General features: G+C 39.5%; 1 protein-coding gene across 2 annotated transcripts; it reads left to right on the forward strand.

The window, feature by feature from the left end:
* The first annotated feature begins 2,007 nt into the window (after nucleotides 1-2,007).
* On the forward strand, nucleotides 2,008-18,376 carry LOC103050763 (forkhead box protein P3). 2 transcript variants are annotated; one of them, XM_088137737.1, is made up of 9 exons: nucleotides 2,008-2,104; nucleotides 9,634-9,769; nucleotides 11,198-11,306; nucleotides 11,391-11,517; nucleotides 15,010-15,088; nucleotides 15,724-15,895; nucleotides 16,550-16,626; nucleotides 17,064-17,162; nucleotides 17,998-18,376. In XM_088137737.1, exons 2-9 carry the CDS (start codon nucleotides 9,650-9,652, stop codon nucleotides 18,235-18,237), a joined length of 1,023 nt encoding a protein of 340 aa, XP_087993863.1. In that variant the 5' UTR covers nucleotides 2,008-2,104; nucleotides 9,634-9,649; the 3' UTR covers nucleotides 18,238-18,376. The 2 variants fall into 2 exon arrangements, with proteins under 2 accessions (XP_087993863.1, XP_007420590.1); XM_007420528.4 differs by lacking the exon at nucleotides 2,008-2,104 and adding an exon at nucleotides 8,219-8,335.
* Nucleotides 18,377-18,383: the final 7 nt, after the last annotated feature.

Here is an 18,383-nt window from a genome sequence, read left to right on the forward strand (position 1 = left end):
GCTGATGAGAGTTTGCAGCCTGAAACGAAGGGTAAGATGGATCCACCTCTTCATCCTATATATAGAAGCCGGCTAGACTAACAGCTGAACACTTATGATGGAACTGAGTTCTCTGCTACACATGAGGGCAGCCGGGTGGGCTTGCTGGGAGCTCTGTCCTCCAGCAGAGAGAACAGACATGGAGCTTAAATGGACCCGATGAAACTGCTGCTGCAACCCCCCATCTTTGTACTACTCTATCTACCATCCTAACCTAAGGCAATTCTCCTCCATAGCCTAAAGATGAAGCCAGGCTTTCTTCTAAATTAAGTAATGAACTAGGAGCATTAATTCTTCCTTCTCTGGGTTTCTTATCTGGGTTTTCTACATTGTATGACTTAATTTTACACTGAAAAACTGAATGCATTGATAACATCTGAAATATCTGCATTTGAATCTCTGCTAATTCAGTGCTGAGTTAGATACAGGAAAATTCTAGAACAATGATGAGTCAGTCACTTTGGTCTCTGAGGTATTTTGCAATTGCCTGGAGCTGACGTTCACAGTAGTCCAACAGGGGCAAAGTTTGGTATATAGGAATATGAACTGAAACTTACTTTCCAGGACAAGGTGTTTCAGGTTTCTTTCCATTCGATGCAGCTAATTTCAGAAATCTCATAGATTATCCAGACATCATTATATGGATGTGTGGGTTTCTGGTTAATTTTTTTAAAATGTGCATAAAGATGTACAAAATATTTGTGCACACGTACACACCAAGCGACATGTTCTACAGAAATTAAGATTTTTTTTTCCAATAAATATACCACGGGTACAAATTGTGTGGACAGTGCATTCAGTTCAACAAGCAACTAAATGTGGGAAAGAATGATATATAAGAGAAGTCTACTTGCTGAAAGCAACTTCAGGGTTCTTGTGAGATGACCTTTATGCTATATTTTTTTAATCCTTGTCAGCTGTCCTGAGTTGCATTTGTGAGATCAACCACCATGCAAATCTATTTAAATAAAAAAATAAATTCCTAACTGCTAAAGCTGTCCAGGGAAGGCTGAAGACACATCTTGCCCTGATGAAAGAAAACTCCATGCGTCCTAATTTTTATTGACATCACCTTTTCTTAACTTCAGTTGGGAGACCACCAGGGAAGATTGGGGAATCCAAAAGCCTCCTGCAAGAACACAGTAGTAAATGGATTTTATATTGTTGACAAGAAAACTACAGAAATGTATCCGTGGTGATTCCAGGAGCTGAGCATAACGCAATGGTGTGTTTACCATTTCTGAATTGCCACCATAGAATTTTAACAAGAAAAGGAAAACTAGTTTAAGAATATACCGTCAAAAAAGTTAGATGTTCTCATCGTGAAACCTGCCTGAGAAGACCTGCATAAATACTTAAACAAATTTCATTCAGTTACTTGAGTTAGGTTGCCTGAGTTTTGTGGAAGATGATTTCCCATTCAAGTACTAATTTAAGAAAAGGGGATGCCAATAACTATATGGAGCTAGGTGGGAATCTTTCACAGCTGGAATTTATTTTTCTCTTACTCTTGTAGGTGAAATGTTTCCATTCTTAGTTGTTTTTCTGACTAAATGAGAACACAAGGTTAATAAATATTTCAATTTTAGCTTTCAAGAAGGGACTTGACTTTTATTTGGTAGATATGCTACCAAAACTAAATTTCTCTAGAAGCAAAATATTGAGATGGAGATGTAGGATGTGTCCTGGCTATAGTGTGCTGGACATAAACACTTGAACATTAAGCCCATATGGACTGATCAGTCCCCACTGCACCTGAGAGTTTCATTTTGAACAGCTTGCCAAATATTGTAGGACAGTTTTGTGTTCACACAGTAAACCTAATCTCTATACACACTAATTTGGGAGTAAAATTCACTGAACTTAATGGATTTTTTTTCTGAGTGGTCCATGGCTGCAATCTTAAACCCACATAGGAAGAAGTTAATTCACTAAAGTCAGTGGGACTTATTTCTAATTAAAGAGCAGTAGGATTGTGCTGTTAAAAAATGCTCTCTCTGCTTTTAGACTACCAGGTATTGCAAAAGAAATGAAGATAGAGGACAGCTTTCACCAATTAATGCAGGTAGGTGAGCATGTTAGAAATACACATCTGAGATATACCAGAAAATATGAATGAATTTGGAGTATATTTGGAAAATTTCTATAGGAATATCATTAAACATAACACACACCAATTTGCCCTTTTTATAATTGTTCTTCCCTCAAAATTGTCTGTTGGGATTTCTCATATGTGTAGATCTAAGTGCACGGATGGTACGAATATACTTGAAACTTACATGTGTCTGTGGTTTAACATAAAAGTCAGTCTGATATACTATGACATGTTTTTATGTTTCAAAAGAGGAAAGAAAAAATTAAGTCATTTTTGTGTAAAAGGGCAGATTGACAAAACAAAACTTATGAAGATTAAAAATTTCATATTTTCCATATAACGTAGTCAGAGAAAGAAGAAAATACCCATGTCACACATTGGGCTGTGACAACTGTGGGTTTAAGCAGGTGGCTTCCTCACAATATAAATACTGATTTGTTTTTGAGGATTCTTCACTATATATCCATCCACTGACCTCATCTGATCTGAAAAGCCCCAGGCGGTAAGTTGACTTAGTTTTCAAATTATTGGGGATTGAAAGATTTTATACCCCTTTTTTTTAACAATTGAGTTAATCCACAACACCATCTGTATTCTGTGAAATCCAAAATAGTATCTCGTAACACTTGAGGGGACGTTCAGATTTTCACAAAATGTGTATCGCTCAGCCTATTCAATGACTTTAATATAAACCAATATAAATTTGGTCCAACATATATATTCAGGACGTGTGCCAATTTTGTACATACCAATAAGATGTGCAAACTGAGCATAAATACTAACTCTACTGGTACCAATTTCATTAAATTTGAAATGCTATAAGCATCATGGTACTTTGCAGCAGGATTTCAATGAACATTGCAAGCACACTGATTTGTAGTATCAATTATTTAAATACTAGCTTTCTAAGTAAAGAAAATACATATTTGGGAGTTCAGGGTATCCAACATATATTTTGATTTTCTGAATATGCCTTGCTATATGAGAAATAGTCTCCTAAATGTATTTATTTTAACTGAGAAGTGCTGGGTGGTATTTATTTCTAAAATTCAATGTTAAAAATGTCAAATCCAGAGATTGTATTTTGACTCAGGCATTCCTATATGAACAGTGGCTGATATAAAGTTATGGCAATTATAAAGAATGCAGAACTTGTAAGACTCTGTGCATCTGATGAAGTGAGCTTCAGGTCAGATCACAAAAGTTTATGCTATTTATGAAATTTGTTAGTCAGAAAAGATGCTATCAGACTCCTAAAGACTATAGAACTATTCTTTTTTGCTTTGTGTCATAGGAACATGGGCTCCTCCAATTTAATTGCTTGTCTATAGGTTTAAGGTCGAGAAAGAAAGTATTTCTTCTCACAGGATGGATTTAATTTGGGAAAATCAGGGTCAGTGCAATGCAGTGATGACCATTAATTCAAACAGCTACTTAAAATAATTGGACAGAGCTATCCAAACCTATTAGCTTGGCCGGGTGGAATTTTTGTGTTTGGAGACAGCATGCCTGAAGATTAGATGCTGAATATAAACATCATAAAGGGTGTTATTTTTATGTCTTGCTTGTTGTTAGTTTCATAAAAGCCTCTGGCTGGCCAGTGATGAAACCAATGATTGAAAAAACAGAAAGCAGAACTCTTTGTGACTTCTCATAAAAGGGTCTCCATAATAATAACAGATATGGAGGCATCTCTTTTCCTATAAAAGAAAGAGAATTTGGCCTTCCACTGAAAACACCAGAGAAAGTTTCACATGATGAAAAACTCAATATATGCAACTAGCACTTTGAAGTATGGGGGGGGGGGGGAAGGAATCAATCTTTGTTTCACTGGAGCAATTCACTCTCCATAACTGCTTAAATTCTGAATTCTTATTTGCCACGAAATCTAAAAATGCTTCTCTGTTTATATATTATTCAAAACATTTACCTATCTCTAATGGAAAGCCAACATTCTTGTTCAAATATACGTGCCACTATAGATAATATTACATATATTACAATATATGTGGAAAACAAGATTTTTGTTTTTGAAACTGTAAAATTGTCTTACCTATTTGCATTAAAAATGTAGAAAGCTTCCCCCAAAAATGATGGAATGCCAGTCAGCTGAGACCTTATCCCTCTGAACCATTGCAATCTGAAAGGCAAAACTAGGATATATAAATAGTTGGCAAAAAAGAAAATAGAAAAATTCTTCCAATCTCATGTTGCCAGTTTGGGTTCATCTCTCATTTGGGGATACAAGAAAAGAGTTCCACTTCATGAACTGTTTGCAACTATGCAATGGCCAGTAGTTAACTTCTCAACTTCAGCCATAATTTAACATAATAATTTCAGTAACTATATGGATCACAAATCACAAACAGGTCTACAGAATTCATACATTAAACCAGTTCAGGACCTATTTTGTAAGAAATATTTGCAGGGCCCCACAAACTTTTGGAGATCAATGCCGTGACAATAGATTTTGCAGTTTTACCACTGCAACAGAGATGGTAAAAGCAGAACCACACATTTCATAAAAATGCCTAAATATCAATTTCCTATTAGGATAATTTTTGAGCAGAAGTGTAGATGAGAGACAGGAGCTTAACTTTTGCCTTTTCCTTTGCTCTTTTGCTTAATTTTTTATTTTTATTTTATTTATTCATCAAATTTGTCACTGCCCATCTCGTGAAATGACTCTAGGAGGTTTACAAGAAGATAAAAATTCATTAAAATACAACATAAAAAGTATGCTAAAAATAAATAAATTCCAAGAAGATAGAAAATTGGCAAATAATTCCAGGGAGCATCATCAGGGGGCTAACTACCCCCAGGGGCGGATAGAGCCCATATCACCCCATGCACACTGACAGACTAAGGTCTTTAAATCTTTTCGGAAAGCTGGGCGGGTAGGGACCTGCTGCACCTCTGAGGGGAGAATATTCCAAAGGGCGGGGGCAATGGCAGAGAAGGCCAACATTCCCTTGCTGACGGGATCCGCAACATGCCTTCCTTTTCCTCTCCACTCTATCTTTTTCCCAATGAGTTTCAGATACTGGACTTCCTTGTTTTAGGGATGGGAAAAATTGCAGCGGAGATACAAATATACAGATACAAAAGTAATTGTTCTGTGCTCTTCGTACTTCTGTATTTTGAGTGCTTTTATGTTGACAAAGCTGTTAAAATAGTTGTATGTGATATTACATAAAGTTTTGGATACATGCATTTATGCAAAATAGTCCAACCCTGAGCCTAATCTATAAATTTAATGGTCAGTGAGTTGTAATTCCTGGGTTATATTTTGACTTAAATGGTAAAGAACATTGTATATGACACAACAATGGAAAATTAGTTGATCATTTTCCCATGAATAGAACCCCCCCAAATAAAAAAACTCTCACAAAGAATCATATTAGTTGTTTGTTTTATTGAAATCTCATGAACAAAATGGTTCCACACAGAATTTCAGTCTATTATTTAACGTCAGTTAGCTTGGAAGTGTTGTCTAATTCTATTATGTAATGATTAACATGGACATCATGCATGTAAGAATCTTTTCAATGGGATATTTTACCTCTTTACCCCTGTGGGATACTTTACCCTGTGGGATTAAAGAGTTTGAAAAACAGATGGTTAACATTGCTAAATGGACTTCTATGACCTGTCTTTTCCCAAGTCTTTCTGCTTGCGCTTGTCCAAGAAGATCAGAAGAGAAGAATTCTCTTAGGGACTGTCATCTTCAGGGGCCACAGAATCCAGGCTTCTCAGTTGTAGCCCCCCGCTACTTTTCTTGGAGGAACATACCTATCAGATTAACTCCCAGTCTGTTAATTTTAGGACAGCCATTCAATTGTGACTTTTTAAGAGAGCTCAGGGAATGGAATGGTTATGAATAACAGGTTTTTGTTTTGCTCTTCAGGTGCCAATGTTTTTGTAATTGCAATCATAGCTGTAAATGGTTGTTTATTCTTTTATTTTAGCCTTCTTACTATAAGAGGGAAATGTAAATTGCTCAGAATCCCTCTGACTGAGTGGCATACACAGTCTAGTAAATAAATTTAACAATATTTATAGATCACCCTAATCTGTAGAGACTGCAGACAGACCCTGTTCCATGTTAGGTGGACTTGAGAACATGGTGCAAGTTGGTTCATCCATCTGCCAAGAGGGGAATTTTTAACCCCACAGAAGCGGTTCGATACTTGGTTTGACGTATAGGAAAGTTCTCATACATGCTACCAACCATTGGTGACGCACATTCTCGGGGAATAAGTGTCAGTAGTTTGCAACCCATTGTGGGGAAACATTTTCCTCTCATTTCTATGAAATAAACATGGGCCCTGAGTTTGCAAAGCGCACATTTAATACACATTTTTAACGGTTGCATTTGTCATTGAGTCAGTTCTAGAATCTACTGTAGTTCCCTAAGGTATAGAGCGATCCCTAACAAAGGCTTTTCAGCTTTTTCAAATAATTTTTTTGAGAGACAAGTAATAATTCATAAAATAATGGTAAACCTAGTAAGTAATGTAAATATACATTTTATGGCCTATTTTTCTGCTTGAGGCATGTGGAACTACAGTGTCAAGGCCGGGACCATAGTATCATGTATTACTTGATACTTCTACATTTGATTGATTATGTGCCATCAATGTGATGACTCTTAGTGACACTTAGATATATTTTATCCATGAATACTTCTCTATTACTTTGACGTTATTTCTCCTCCTTCCCTATTTATCCTTATATAAACCCATTGCGGCAGATCTGATTATTGAGGGAGAGTTGTCTGTTTCATGGTAATTTCTTCTTCCAGAACATTGTATATTCGCTTTTCAAAATTATGCTTTTTTCCCCCCTACCAATAAGTTTCACATATTTTTGGAAACTGTATTTAGGTGCAACAAATAATTTTAGAAAGTTATTTCATTCAGAAATCCTGCAGGTATACATGCAGGAGGTATGCCTGTGAACAATTCATTTTAATGATTGATGTTTATTATTTCAAAAGAATTCCACTGTATATTAAAAATGAGGGTTGCACTATGATAGCCCTTTAGCCTATAATCACTGGCTATGAAGGGAAGTTATTTTATCATCTGACAATGCAAAACACATTCATATGTCATTGTCCATCAATCCCCTTGATTAAGGTACCTTTGGATCACTGAGAAAAAAAGGCTTAGTTTTCTGTAGCAAACATGCAAGGTTGGGAAAAATGTGGACAAACACACATATTAAGCAACTATACATACTCATTTAGAAAACTCAAGTGGAGCAAGCTTCTCAGATGAATGCACATGGATGTTTAAAAGCATGTGCACGTGGATATTTTACTTGCCAAGCTTCCTGTTTATTGATGTTATTTTCTAGGAAGAATTTTTATGGCATCTGGTTTTCTCCATTGTGGCACAGTATATTCTTTATACGGACCAGTAATCCTAGTAATAAAATGCAGATTGCTGAATTCTTCAGAAAAAGAAGTGTAGCATGTTTCAAAACCATAGTCAGTAACAATAAAGTATGTGTTTTAGAGTCTCTTTGAGTAGGTTTATGTTGTAGATAAAAATATAAAGGAACAAGACAACTAGGGACAGCTCATTTGTTTTTATTTATTAAACAAAATTATATGGCCAACAGACCAGAAGGAACTCTGGGTCCAAACAAGAATAAAACCATATTTTTTTAAAAAATGAAACAAAATAGTTTACAATGCAGTTCAAAATGGTAATTTAACAAGAATTTCAAATCCATCTTAATTTGAAAACCCCAAAGAGGTGGCATCAAATTCGACATCAAGCAATTTTTTTCTTGTAATAAATCTGGATTTCATCTATGTCAGGATTTCTGAAGTTTGGTAACAGCAAAAACAGCAGCTACATAGTTGCCTAAGAAATTGCAAGTTTGGCTGAAATTTATACTGCACAGCTGGTTTAAATAGGGAAAATAATTATTCTACAGTTAAAGCGAGTTATTTTCGAAAGACGGACTCTGCTTAACAAAACAATGCAAATACGAACCAGAATAAAACTACAACTCCTAGCATGCCTCGCAGTTTCCTGTGTTAGCCTAAGCTGTCATTTCCTTTGAAAGGAGAGACAAGTGAGAGAAACTGCCCATAACTCTCAGAAGGCTACGCAGAAAAGGGTTAACAGCTTCTTTGTCCTGCCCCCTTTCCGGGAAAAGTAAAATTCTACGAAATTATTGACAACAGTAAGATTTTTTTCCTAGATAATTTGAGTCCTCCATTGCAGGTTGAACAGATCATAATGCTCTTACACTACACTAACTGCAAAATTGTGCAGCGCAAAGCTTGTTTCATCTCTTTATGTGTTCCTGCAAAATCTTCCTGGTTATCTGTACAGTATGTCATACAGTATAATAGGGTGTAGGCGGGGCTAATAAAAATAAGATGGCCAGCCAATAAGATTGAGAATTTGTAAAAAAAATAATAATCGGTCAATGAATCATCTTGAGACATCAGTGGAAGATAATAGCTTTAAAACTAGAAGTTGGTATGCCTTTTGTTGAATGATACAGTCTGTATTAAAAATTAACATAGGACAATCACATATGTAAAAGGACAGATTTCTTAGGCATTTCTTCTTTTCCAGATTATTTTTATTCCTAAAATTACTGTATTTAGTGATCTCATTGCCAAACATTTCAAGGTAGCATACCACAGAAAGGTATTTTAAATTAAAAAGTTTAAAGAATTAGCCCAAAGCAGTGATCATTTTAAAGCAGCACATGATGAAATGGGCATTACAAGAGCATCCAATAATGTAGTGAAGATAAGCATGGTTTTAAACAATATATCAACAGAAATATGAAAGCTATAAAAGGCCAAAGAAAACAAAAAGGTATTGGTTTGGGGAAAAAATAATGAAATAGGAACCAGATAGATGTTTCGTGGAAATTATTCTGGAATTGGGGGTTGGAGGATTATTTATTGAAAAGGCCAGTTCTCGAATAAGCATACATTATGAGGATCTCAGTATAGGGCCTCTTTTAATGAATTCGGGGTAAAACCCACTCGTGATTAAGTTGTAGAGTACTCCTTTTAGAGCAATAGGAAGTGCCACTTTCCAGTTTGGGGAGAATTTTAGACTGTATGTAGATACCAGATTTCATATAACTATAATGGAGCTTCCCTCTGCTTTTGCAAATGCTTCAGGTACTAAGGCTTAACTTCCTTGGGAATGACACAATAACAAGGAAGTTGAAAGATTGCAAAGCACCACATATGTTGAAGGCGCATGTACATTATTTTTAGAAAAATGGAAATACATTTGTCCTTCTCGTCTTTCCAGCTAATAGCATCTATTGGTTTATCTGCTAGAATAGTATTGTGTTTTTTTTAAACTTTCTGTCAGGGACAGAGACAGGAAGAGTCCACAGCAGTTTACTAACATTCCTTTTTTCAGGCACTTTTAAGAATAACTTAGGTCTTGACCATGTAGAAAGAAGATGGTGGAAATGCGTATTAATTTGATTACATTTTATTCTAGATATTACCCATTCTCAATGCCTGGCTCCAAGGCACCCTCCTCACAAAGCCCCAAGAAGATATTTCAGCCTAGCTTAAGAATAACTAACCAGAATCGGCCATCTGTGGTGATACGTGCTGCATCATATAAGCAACTAGTAAGTCATAGTATGTGTCAGTGAAGATGGGCCTGGCATGCAGCTGATGAGGATTCCTGAGAAATCTATCCATCCATTTCTGTTGCTTTGCCCTTAGATTGGTCAAGTTGGATTTGATTATGCCCTGATTATAGCAGACTTGACATATCTGAGGTGCCAAAATCCAGACAACCACTAGGTAGTAACAGAAAGCTCTCTTTTCTGCTTTTTAGCAGATTTCTGGATTTTGGCAGCTCAGACATGGTATGCCTACTTAATGGCAAAAGAACTCTTGATCTACATCAATGCCAGGGAATTTCAAAGCACTACAGCCAACCCAGGTCCCAGTATTCAGAAGAGTCCCAGGTACATTTGTTGATGATGCTGAGCCATATGAATACAATCAGTAATTGCTGTGGTAATCCAGCATGAATTTCCAGGATTCCCATTCCTTCAAAAGTTCTAGGGAAAATGTGAACCAGTATCATCTGAGGTCTAAAGTTCTAGTTTGTTTGTGTGTGTGTGTGTGTGTGTGTGTGTGTGTGTGTGTGTGCCTTCGAGTCATTGATGACTCCTGGTGACTGCCTGGACTAGTCCCTGCAATTTTCTTGGCAAGGTTTTTCAGAAACCGTTTGCCATTGCCTCCTTCCTAAGGCTGAGAGAAAGTGACTGGCTCATGGTCATCCAGCTGGCTTCGTGCCTAAGGCAGGACTAGAACCCATAGTCTCCCAGTTTCTAGGCCAACGCCTTAAAGTTCTCTAAAATTCTAGATTAGAATTCTGGTACTCCAAAGATGGTAGCTTGATCTTGTGTATGCATGTAATTTATAGAAAATATTGTTAATCCCACCTTTCTTGGCAATATTCGATTTCTAATAAATAGAGCTAGATATGAATGTAAAAGCACCAGTTATTAACACTCTGAACATAAATATGTGCAAGATAAGGTCTTAGCTCACCAGATAATAGAGGATCAAAAGAGAACTGAGTACAACTTTGTACTTCTATTTTATTAGCAAATCACAAAACTCTCCCCACAATTCACTGAACTGCTGTACAAGCTAATGGGCTATCTACATGCTCATTACCCTTTAGAGTGGCTTAGTATGGTATGTGAACCAAACTTATACTTTTGGGGACATCATGTGGCAGATATTTACCTTGTGAAATGTTAAGCAAAAGAGGCTGAACTACAGAGTTGTCCGGATCCAGTGGTAGAGGAAATGGTTTGGAATTGAATCCTGAGTGTGTGCCCCGGATATATGGGAAAGGCTCAGGAGAGCTCTGCCTTATGCCGATTGGACAGCCTTCACAAATCCAGATGTGTCGGGGCTCCAGTTGCCAGTTGGGTAGGCACTGGTTTGCCATAGAAAAATAGAGGCGCTTCAGGGTTTGGGGCTTGGAATTCCAATGATCAGTTTTTATTCCACATATTTCTTTATCCCCTCAGAACACCCACGCGGATAGTGGTCAGCAGTCCCAGGTTTTCTTGCCACTTTCTGGATCAATCTTGCCACCAAATCACCAGCCAGCAAGCTCAAACCATGACTTAGCACCTCGTAAGTAGAAGCTGGGAAAAGAGGGCACTGCTGCTGGGGGCTGCTGCTCTGCCTTCCTCTTCTTTCTAACCAGATTTCTTTCAGGGATTAACACTGGGAAAAAAGTCTGGGATCACCAGGCTGTTCTTACTACACCTCTCACCAAAGAAAACTTTCAAGGGAAGCAGCTACCCACAGATGCCACCTCTTGCTTGCACCGACTCCAGGAAAGGTGAGCCAGTCCATCCTGACCACTCCTGCCTATTTCTTTCACCAAAAGCATCCCCCCCTCCCCCCGGATGCCTGTAGAAACATTGAAGTGGAAGTTCTGCTGTCTCCCATTGCAATGTGGTCCACTGCCACAAGTCTTCTCAGAGTTCAGAAGGTTTGGCTAATCCTTTGAACAAGGGAAGATGAATGCTACAGATAGGATTGTAGGCTGACTCTGCCACAAGGCAGGTTGAGGCAGTTGCCCTAAGTGGCAATCCTTGGGGAATGGGTGAATGTACCATTTGAGTTGCTTTGTATGCTCTGGGCAAGAGCCAGTTTGGTGTAGTGGTTATGGCATCAGGCTAGAAACTGGGAGACTGTGAGTTCCAGTCCTGCCTTAGGCACAAAGCCAGCTGGGTGACCTTGGGCCAGTCACTCTCCCTTGGCCCTAGGAAGGAGGCAGCGGCAAACCACTTCCCAAAAACCTTTCCAAGAAAACTGCAGGGACTTGTCCGGGTAGTCGCCAGGAGTCCAAACTGACTTGAAGGCACGATACTGAAGGCCCCATTGTCAGTGTTCAGTTGCCAGTCCATCTTCAGCTTCTGTACAGGGAAAGTAATCTCTGTGTGGCGATTTTATCTTGTCCTCTGCCAGGAAAGAAAAGAAGTGTTTGACTATCCCTGTGTTCAGCTTATTCAGTAGGGGTTTCTAGACTACTAGTTCCACCTGCTCATTCACCTACTAGTTCCACCTGCTCATTCACCCATCGCACAATCACTTAATGTACAGTAATATGCTGTAGAGGCAGGACATGGAATTAAGGCAGCTAGCCCTGCGACCAAAACCACATCTTCCAGATGTGTTTCACTACAGCTTTCAGAAGTCTCATCCAAAATACAGGGAGGGAATTCTGGGAGATGTGATCTAACACATTTGAAAGAGGCCAGAATGGAGCAGGTGAGTCAGAAATGATCTGCATGATCCTGTATGAATAGAAACCTAAAGGATCATCAGTCTTCAGGGGCTTCTGCTTGGCCTGTGTGACCAGGCAGAGTTAGCATGCTCAAGGTCCCATCCGTTAAGGAGTGCCACCTAATGGGACCTAGGAAGCCCACCTTCTCTCTCACAGCACCTCCCCTCCAGAGCAACATCCCTGAGATACGTCTGGCCCCTGCCCTGGCCATGCTTCTGAAGACCAGTCTCCCCCGCCCTAGCCTTGGATTAGTGTGTACTGGGTCCTGTGTGCTGCATTGCTTTTTTCACGGTGGTTTCCCCCCCAGAGTTAGGGTTTTCAAATGGTATGTTATGATTTCTTTGACTGCATATCACCCAGAGCTTTTGTAGAGATGGGCTTTATAACGTAATAAAATAAATAATGAAAGTGTTGCGCATGTAAATGAGAGAGCTACATAAACAAGGTCTCCAACTATACACCAGAACTTTACATGCATAGAGATAATCTGATTTGGAGAGCGGAGTTTGCTGCCTCAACCTTGCTCTTTTCCTAGTTACATTCATTAGTGACATGGCACTATGTTGGCCTGATGCCACATATGCACCAAAGGTTAAAAAAAAAAAAAGATGCTGGAGATGACTTCTAAACATTTTTAGGATGCTAACCAGCCAGTATGGTTTAACAAATGAAACTATGTTGAGATAGCCTGGAGGTATGAGATAATTCATGTCTGAAAAGTATCTAGACTGTATTGGGCTGTTATTACCTGCCAGATTATGCCCTAGTTCCATCCTTCACCCATCAGATTCTGCCAGCCTGGTTTGGCCCCTCTTCTCTGCTCAGGGAAAGCAGGGACAGCCTTTTAAATGAAAAAGTTAGCCTTAGGGTACAAATTATGGGGTGTTTCCAGGTTGTCCAAAACAATAACTCAAATTGTGCAGTGAATGGTGATGGGCTGGTACAGCTGACTTGAGCCAGAGAAACCCTATTTTGTCCATCTTTGTTCATGGTTGCACCTCTTGGGGCCCTTTTACCCTGCACTGCAAATTCCTGGAACGATCATGTTGTTGCCATTATCGAAGAACTGGTCCCATCCTGACCCAGAGCAGCATTAGACTCAAGGCCAGCTCCCTTTTGTTGTAGGTAAATTAGCTAGAACTTACATACCAGTCTTATCAGCTGGGGAAAGATAGAAGAGGCTGCAATATTTTAGCAAGGGGCCCACCTCTTGTGGGGGCTCTGCCCAACTAGGGGTGTGAATAATTTACTGCTTATTGCCTATTGCTTACTAATGATCATGTGCTTTTGTTTTCACAAATGTATAAAGGCTATGCTAATTTACATATTGGGGCTCTCGATTTGTGACTTGGGTCTGGAGAGTACCTCTTTATTGCTGTAAAGAATAAACAGGTTGCAGTTTCCCGACATGTGTGCGATTTTGGCTCTTTGCACCAATCCATACCTTGGCCAACAGTGGGGCATCCTACTTGGCTTGAGAGCACTGTTTTGTTGCTGTGCCCTAAGTCCAAATAGGCTCCATTCCTGAGCCACCACATTCAGCCAGGCTCCTCTTCGAGCCAAGCAAACATTCTTACCATGGAGCCCCACCCAAAGCTCTACCACCAGATCTTCCAAGTATTAGGTCCCTCTCTGTCCTTGAGGGTCAGGAACAGAACTTCAGGAACCAGCAACATTAACTGCTATAGTATGAATTTTAGATGGACAGAGTAGTTATTCTTATATTGCATTGCTTATTTTTGCAATCTGATCTGAACAATACCAAAAGCAGGTCTTAGCAGCTGCTGAAAATCTTATCTATCCCCGTTAGAATTTTACACCTCTGCATTTCTGCTCTATTATTTTAATAGCTACACAGGTTTGCAGCACATAAATTTGATTGGGAAAGGGGGAAGAGCCTCCATTTCCAGCCTTGAATCAAGTTCTTTTAATTTCAGTTAGATTCTACCTCTAAATCATAATTGCAATCTCATGAATTCACTACAGCCTAACATATAGAGCTGTAACCCCAGTTCTGGTGTGAGCCATCACCATAAAAAGACAGCCCCAACTGTTTCAGACTCACTTCTGAATTTCTCAGCTCCCTCTTCCTGAAATGCCTGACTTTTATTATCGACTCTGAAGGGAAAGCCTATGACTGGTGATAACTCTGACAACTCCTGTCTCTCGATCTAGTGGATTGAAGGAGGATTCTAGGTTGAATGCAATTATTTGCACCCACCAAGCAAAACAAAATGTTGCCTTACTGCTTCTTCAGGACTCTCACTGGCCTGAAGTTGGCACTGATTAGAAGCAATCACAGGATAGTAGATTCAGTTTCACTTGCCTGGTTGAATGCAATCAAGCTGTCTGTATGCTGCACAAAGTAGCTATTACTGTGCTCCATCCTCCCTAATGTGCACAGGTGACTCAACAGTGAGACACCACCAGAGAACCACCACCAAAAAAGAACTCTGAGGGTCGGTGATCTATACGAGGTTTGAAAAAAGTGGTCATTGGGTGATATGGCTGAAGATGGCCTGTGGCTATTGTCATTTGCAGAGCAACATACAGGGAATGCAGAGCAAATAATACTGAGTGGCAAATGCAAGAGGAGTTGGTGCGCAAATTAGAAGATCGGGTAAGTGTAATCTTGGCAGAAAGGGGCATGCTTAGAGTAAGTCACATTCCACTGACTAATCCATCCCCACCCAACCTGGGTGCCTCTAGATGCACAGACCACCTCCCACAGTTCTCAGCTACTGGCTGTGCTGGCTGGGGGATTCTGGGAGATAAAAGCCCATAAAATTGGAGGGTACCCAGTCTGATCTAAATCAAATTCAGTTCTCCAAGACATGTCACTTCCATAACCAAACAGAGCAATAAGAGATAGATATGAACAGTTTCTGGGCAACCCTAAGGTTTGCAAACTTATCACCTCCAAATGGGGAAAAACCTCAGATCAGGAACCCCCACCCTCATAGTAAAATATATTTTAAATGTGCTTACACTGGTTATTCAGAGGGAAAAAACCCCAAACCCCTAAAAAGTTAGAAAGAAGAATAAAATGGAATAACTGGAAATACAAATGAAGGCACAGGCACCAATTTAAAGGCGCCCTTATGTTCCTAAGCTCTGGGCCCCATTGTTGTTAACTATATGAAGAATTTCCTTTAATTTGGGGTCAAATAGCAGGATGAGTGGGAATGTGCATGCTTTTTTCCTGGATGGTTCATCTAGAAACTGTGTCTTTCCTATCTTTGCTCTGTGATGCAGCTGGCACAAGAAAAGCAGAGACTATATGTTATGAGGACAGAGCTGGCATTAACCTCCCATTCACAGCTTCCATATGGATCAGGGCTAATCTTGCCCCAGACCAAAGGGCCAAGGAGCGAGCTTGTGAATGAGATCTGTCTCTCCAACCACCATGGGGTAAACAGCAATTCAGGTGAGAAATGCATTGTGGGAGAGTGGAGGCAGGATTCCACTTCTAGATTGCAGATGTTAGATTACAGGAGTTTGCATCAGGATGAAGATCAAGGTCTGTTATTTGTATAGAATTGGAGGAGGGTTGCAGAAATCCACCTGGGATGTGTAAGACTGAAGAGTGAGCATAAAGAAAGCAGAATGGTGTAGGAGGAAGTTAGTTGAGCCATTTTGAGTGGTAACAGCTAAATCTACTTCCTAAATTCTGCTTCAGAATTCTAGTGTCAGCGATACTCTGGTAAAGTGGAATGAAATCTATCTGTGTGCTAGATTTTTATACAAATAAGAACAATGTATTTGCTCAATATATAGAGTTAATGCCACTTAACAGCTAAATCCATTGGCAAACAAAAGTTTTCATGCTTTATGCCAGACTGCTCAGCATGATAGTTATAGCCAATAGGTAGCTAATCATAGCTTCCAGACTTACAGTGAATTTTTGTTTGCTGTACCTGAAGACTTGCTACAAGTTGTCAGAGTCAGCTTTTACACCTATAGAAGCAGTATTAGATTTCTAATACTTAGAAAGCAAATGCCTTTAAGAAAGCAGAAAAGAAACAGGATCGGAAGACTCCAGAAAATAGATTGTTTGTACTAACTATTTTTGTCACCCCAGTGAAAAACCCCAGCATGGACTATTACCGGCATACCACGACCCGCCCACCCTTCACATATGCTGCCCTGATTTGTTGGGTAAGTTATTGCAAAATATATCAACTTCACACAAGTAGCAAAAGACTATTTTAAAACAGGATCCATGCTTTTACCAGCTCATTCTCCCCCAATCCTGTTTCCTTAGAATGCACTAGCAATTGATGCTATTGTTTCCACTTATGGTATTACCACACACTTTTTCTCTTCCTAGCTGTAGCACTATCCCATATCCACAAACCCTTATTCTCTATAGTTAAAGAAGTTACTTTTTACCAGTACCTATTTTCATAAGCAGCAGCTTCAGGTGTGCTGCATAACTGCAAAACTCTCCTTAAACAGGTTGTTTAGGAGTGGTAAAAAGTAATATTGGGGCAAAGAGGCTGCTGAATAGCTTTTCTTTGTACACAAATGCACACACACAAATGACCCTTTCAACAAAGAGCTACGCTATGAAGAACTGATGTTATGATTTGCAGGCAATCCTTGAATCTCCCAAGAAACAACTCAGCCTAAATGAGATTTACCGCTGGTTCAACAATTTTGGCTACTTCAGGCACAACACTCCTACCTGGAAGGTGAGCTGATCTCAGATTTGAGCTCAGAAGAGCGAAGATGAAGTAGTACTAGAACTGAAGTTTGTGGGGGAAGGGGTGCTACCATTTGAAATTGGCAGGAAAGACCAAAGTAACAGAAAAAGAGTAAGAAATAGGTGGATTACAACTAAGAAGATCTGCCTGAATTAACTTCAGATTTCAGAAAAAAGCCTCCCATAAGTATTTCAGTTCAAAATGTAAGCAAATCACAGAAACAGAAACCCAACTGATTATGATCAGAGTACGAAGCATGTTGGAAATTGAATATAAAGATATAATGGGAAAGGAGTAATACCATGAAACAGGTGGGCTAGACTTAGAACTCTACAGAAAAGACCATTCAGAAATACTGAAGATAATTGATTCCACCCTGGACAAGAGTGAAAGATCACATTTGCACGCAGATGGTGCTAGATACCAAAGTCTTAGATAGCATGCCTGGAAAGCAACTGCATTTCTTGGTTTGAAGGACTGTAATCAATCCAAATGGAGCACGCTGGGCTAGAGAGACCAGTGATCTGATTCAGTAGAAGGTAGCTGCTGTTACAGAACATTCCCTAGTTCTGTAATTGTCCCTAAGCATATTCCAGCTAACAATTTATAGCAGACTTGCTTTAGAAATTAACTTCAGAATAGACCGAGGTTAAGGGGTTGAAGAGCAAATAAAGGAGCATTAAGACCAGACTGTAAAAAGAGCACTGGAATATTTGCCTGCTGAAAGCATGAGGAAGGTGGGAGATTTGGAAGGCAGCCTAAATGAAGATTCTTGCTAGGAAGAATGCAAGTTTAAGCGTCATTGTCTCTCTTCAATCCACAGAATGCTATCCGACACAACCTGAGCTTGCACAAATGCTTTGTGCGTGTGGAGAATGTCAAGGGAGCTGTTTGGACGGTGGATGAACTTGAGTACCAGAAGAAAAGGAACCAGCGCTGTGCTACTTATCCACACCCAGTTCTGTTCAACCAAGGAGTAGGTGGTTCTGTTGCACCATTGGAACCAACAGGCCAGCCAAGAACACTGCTCCCCACTTTTCTGGTTTCCCAGGAACCACTGTGAGCTGAGCTGACTCTCCCTCATCACACACAAAGAGACCAGTGTGCACAATCCTGTTTCCAAGCCATGGCAGCAGAGGCATCAAATTTGGAGGAAGAACATGTTGAGGCAGAGGCAGCCTAAACTAGCCACACACCACAATTTTGTGT

Source organism: Python bivittatus, unplaced genomic scaffold (genome assembly GCF_059951505.1).
Source record: "Python bivittatus isolate LINGU-HERP-01145 unplaced genomic scaffold, Pbiv_v1 ctg000220_np1212, whole genome shotgun sequence".
Taxonomy (NCBI): domain Eukaryota; kingdom Metazoa; phylum Chordata; class Lepidosauria; order Squamata; family Pythonidae; genus Python; species Python bivittatus.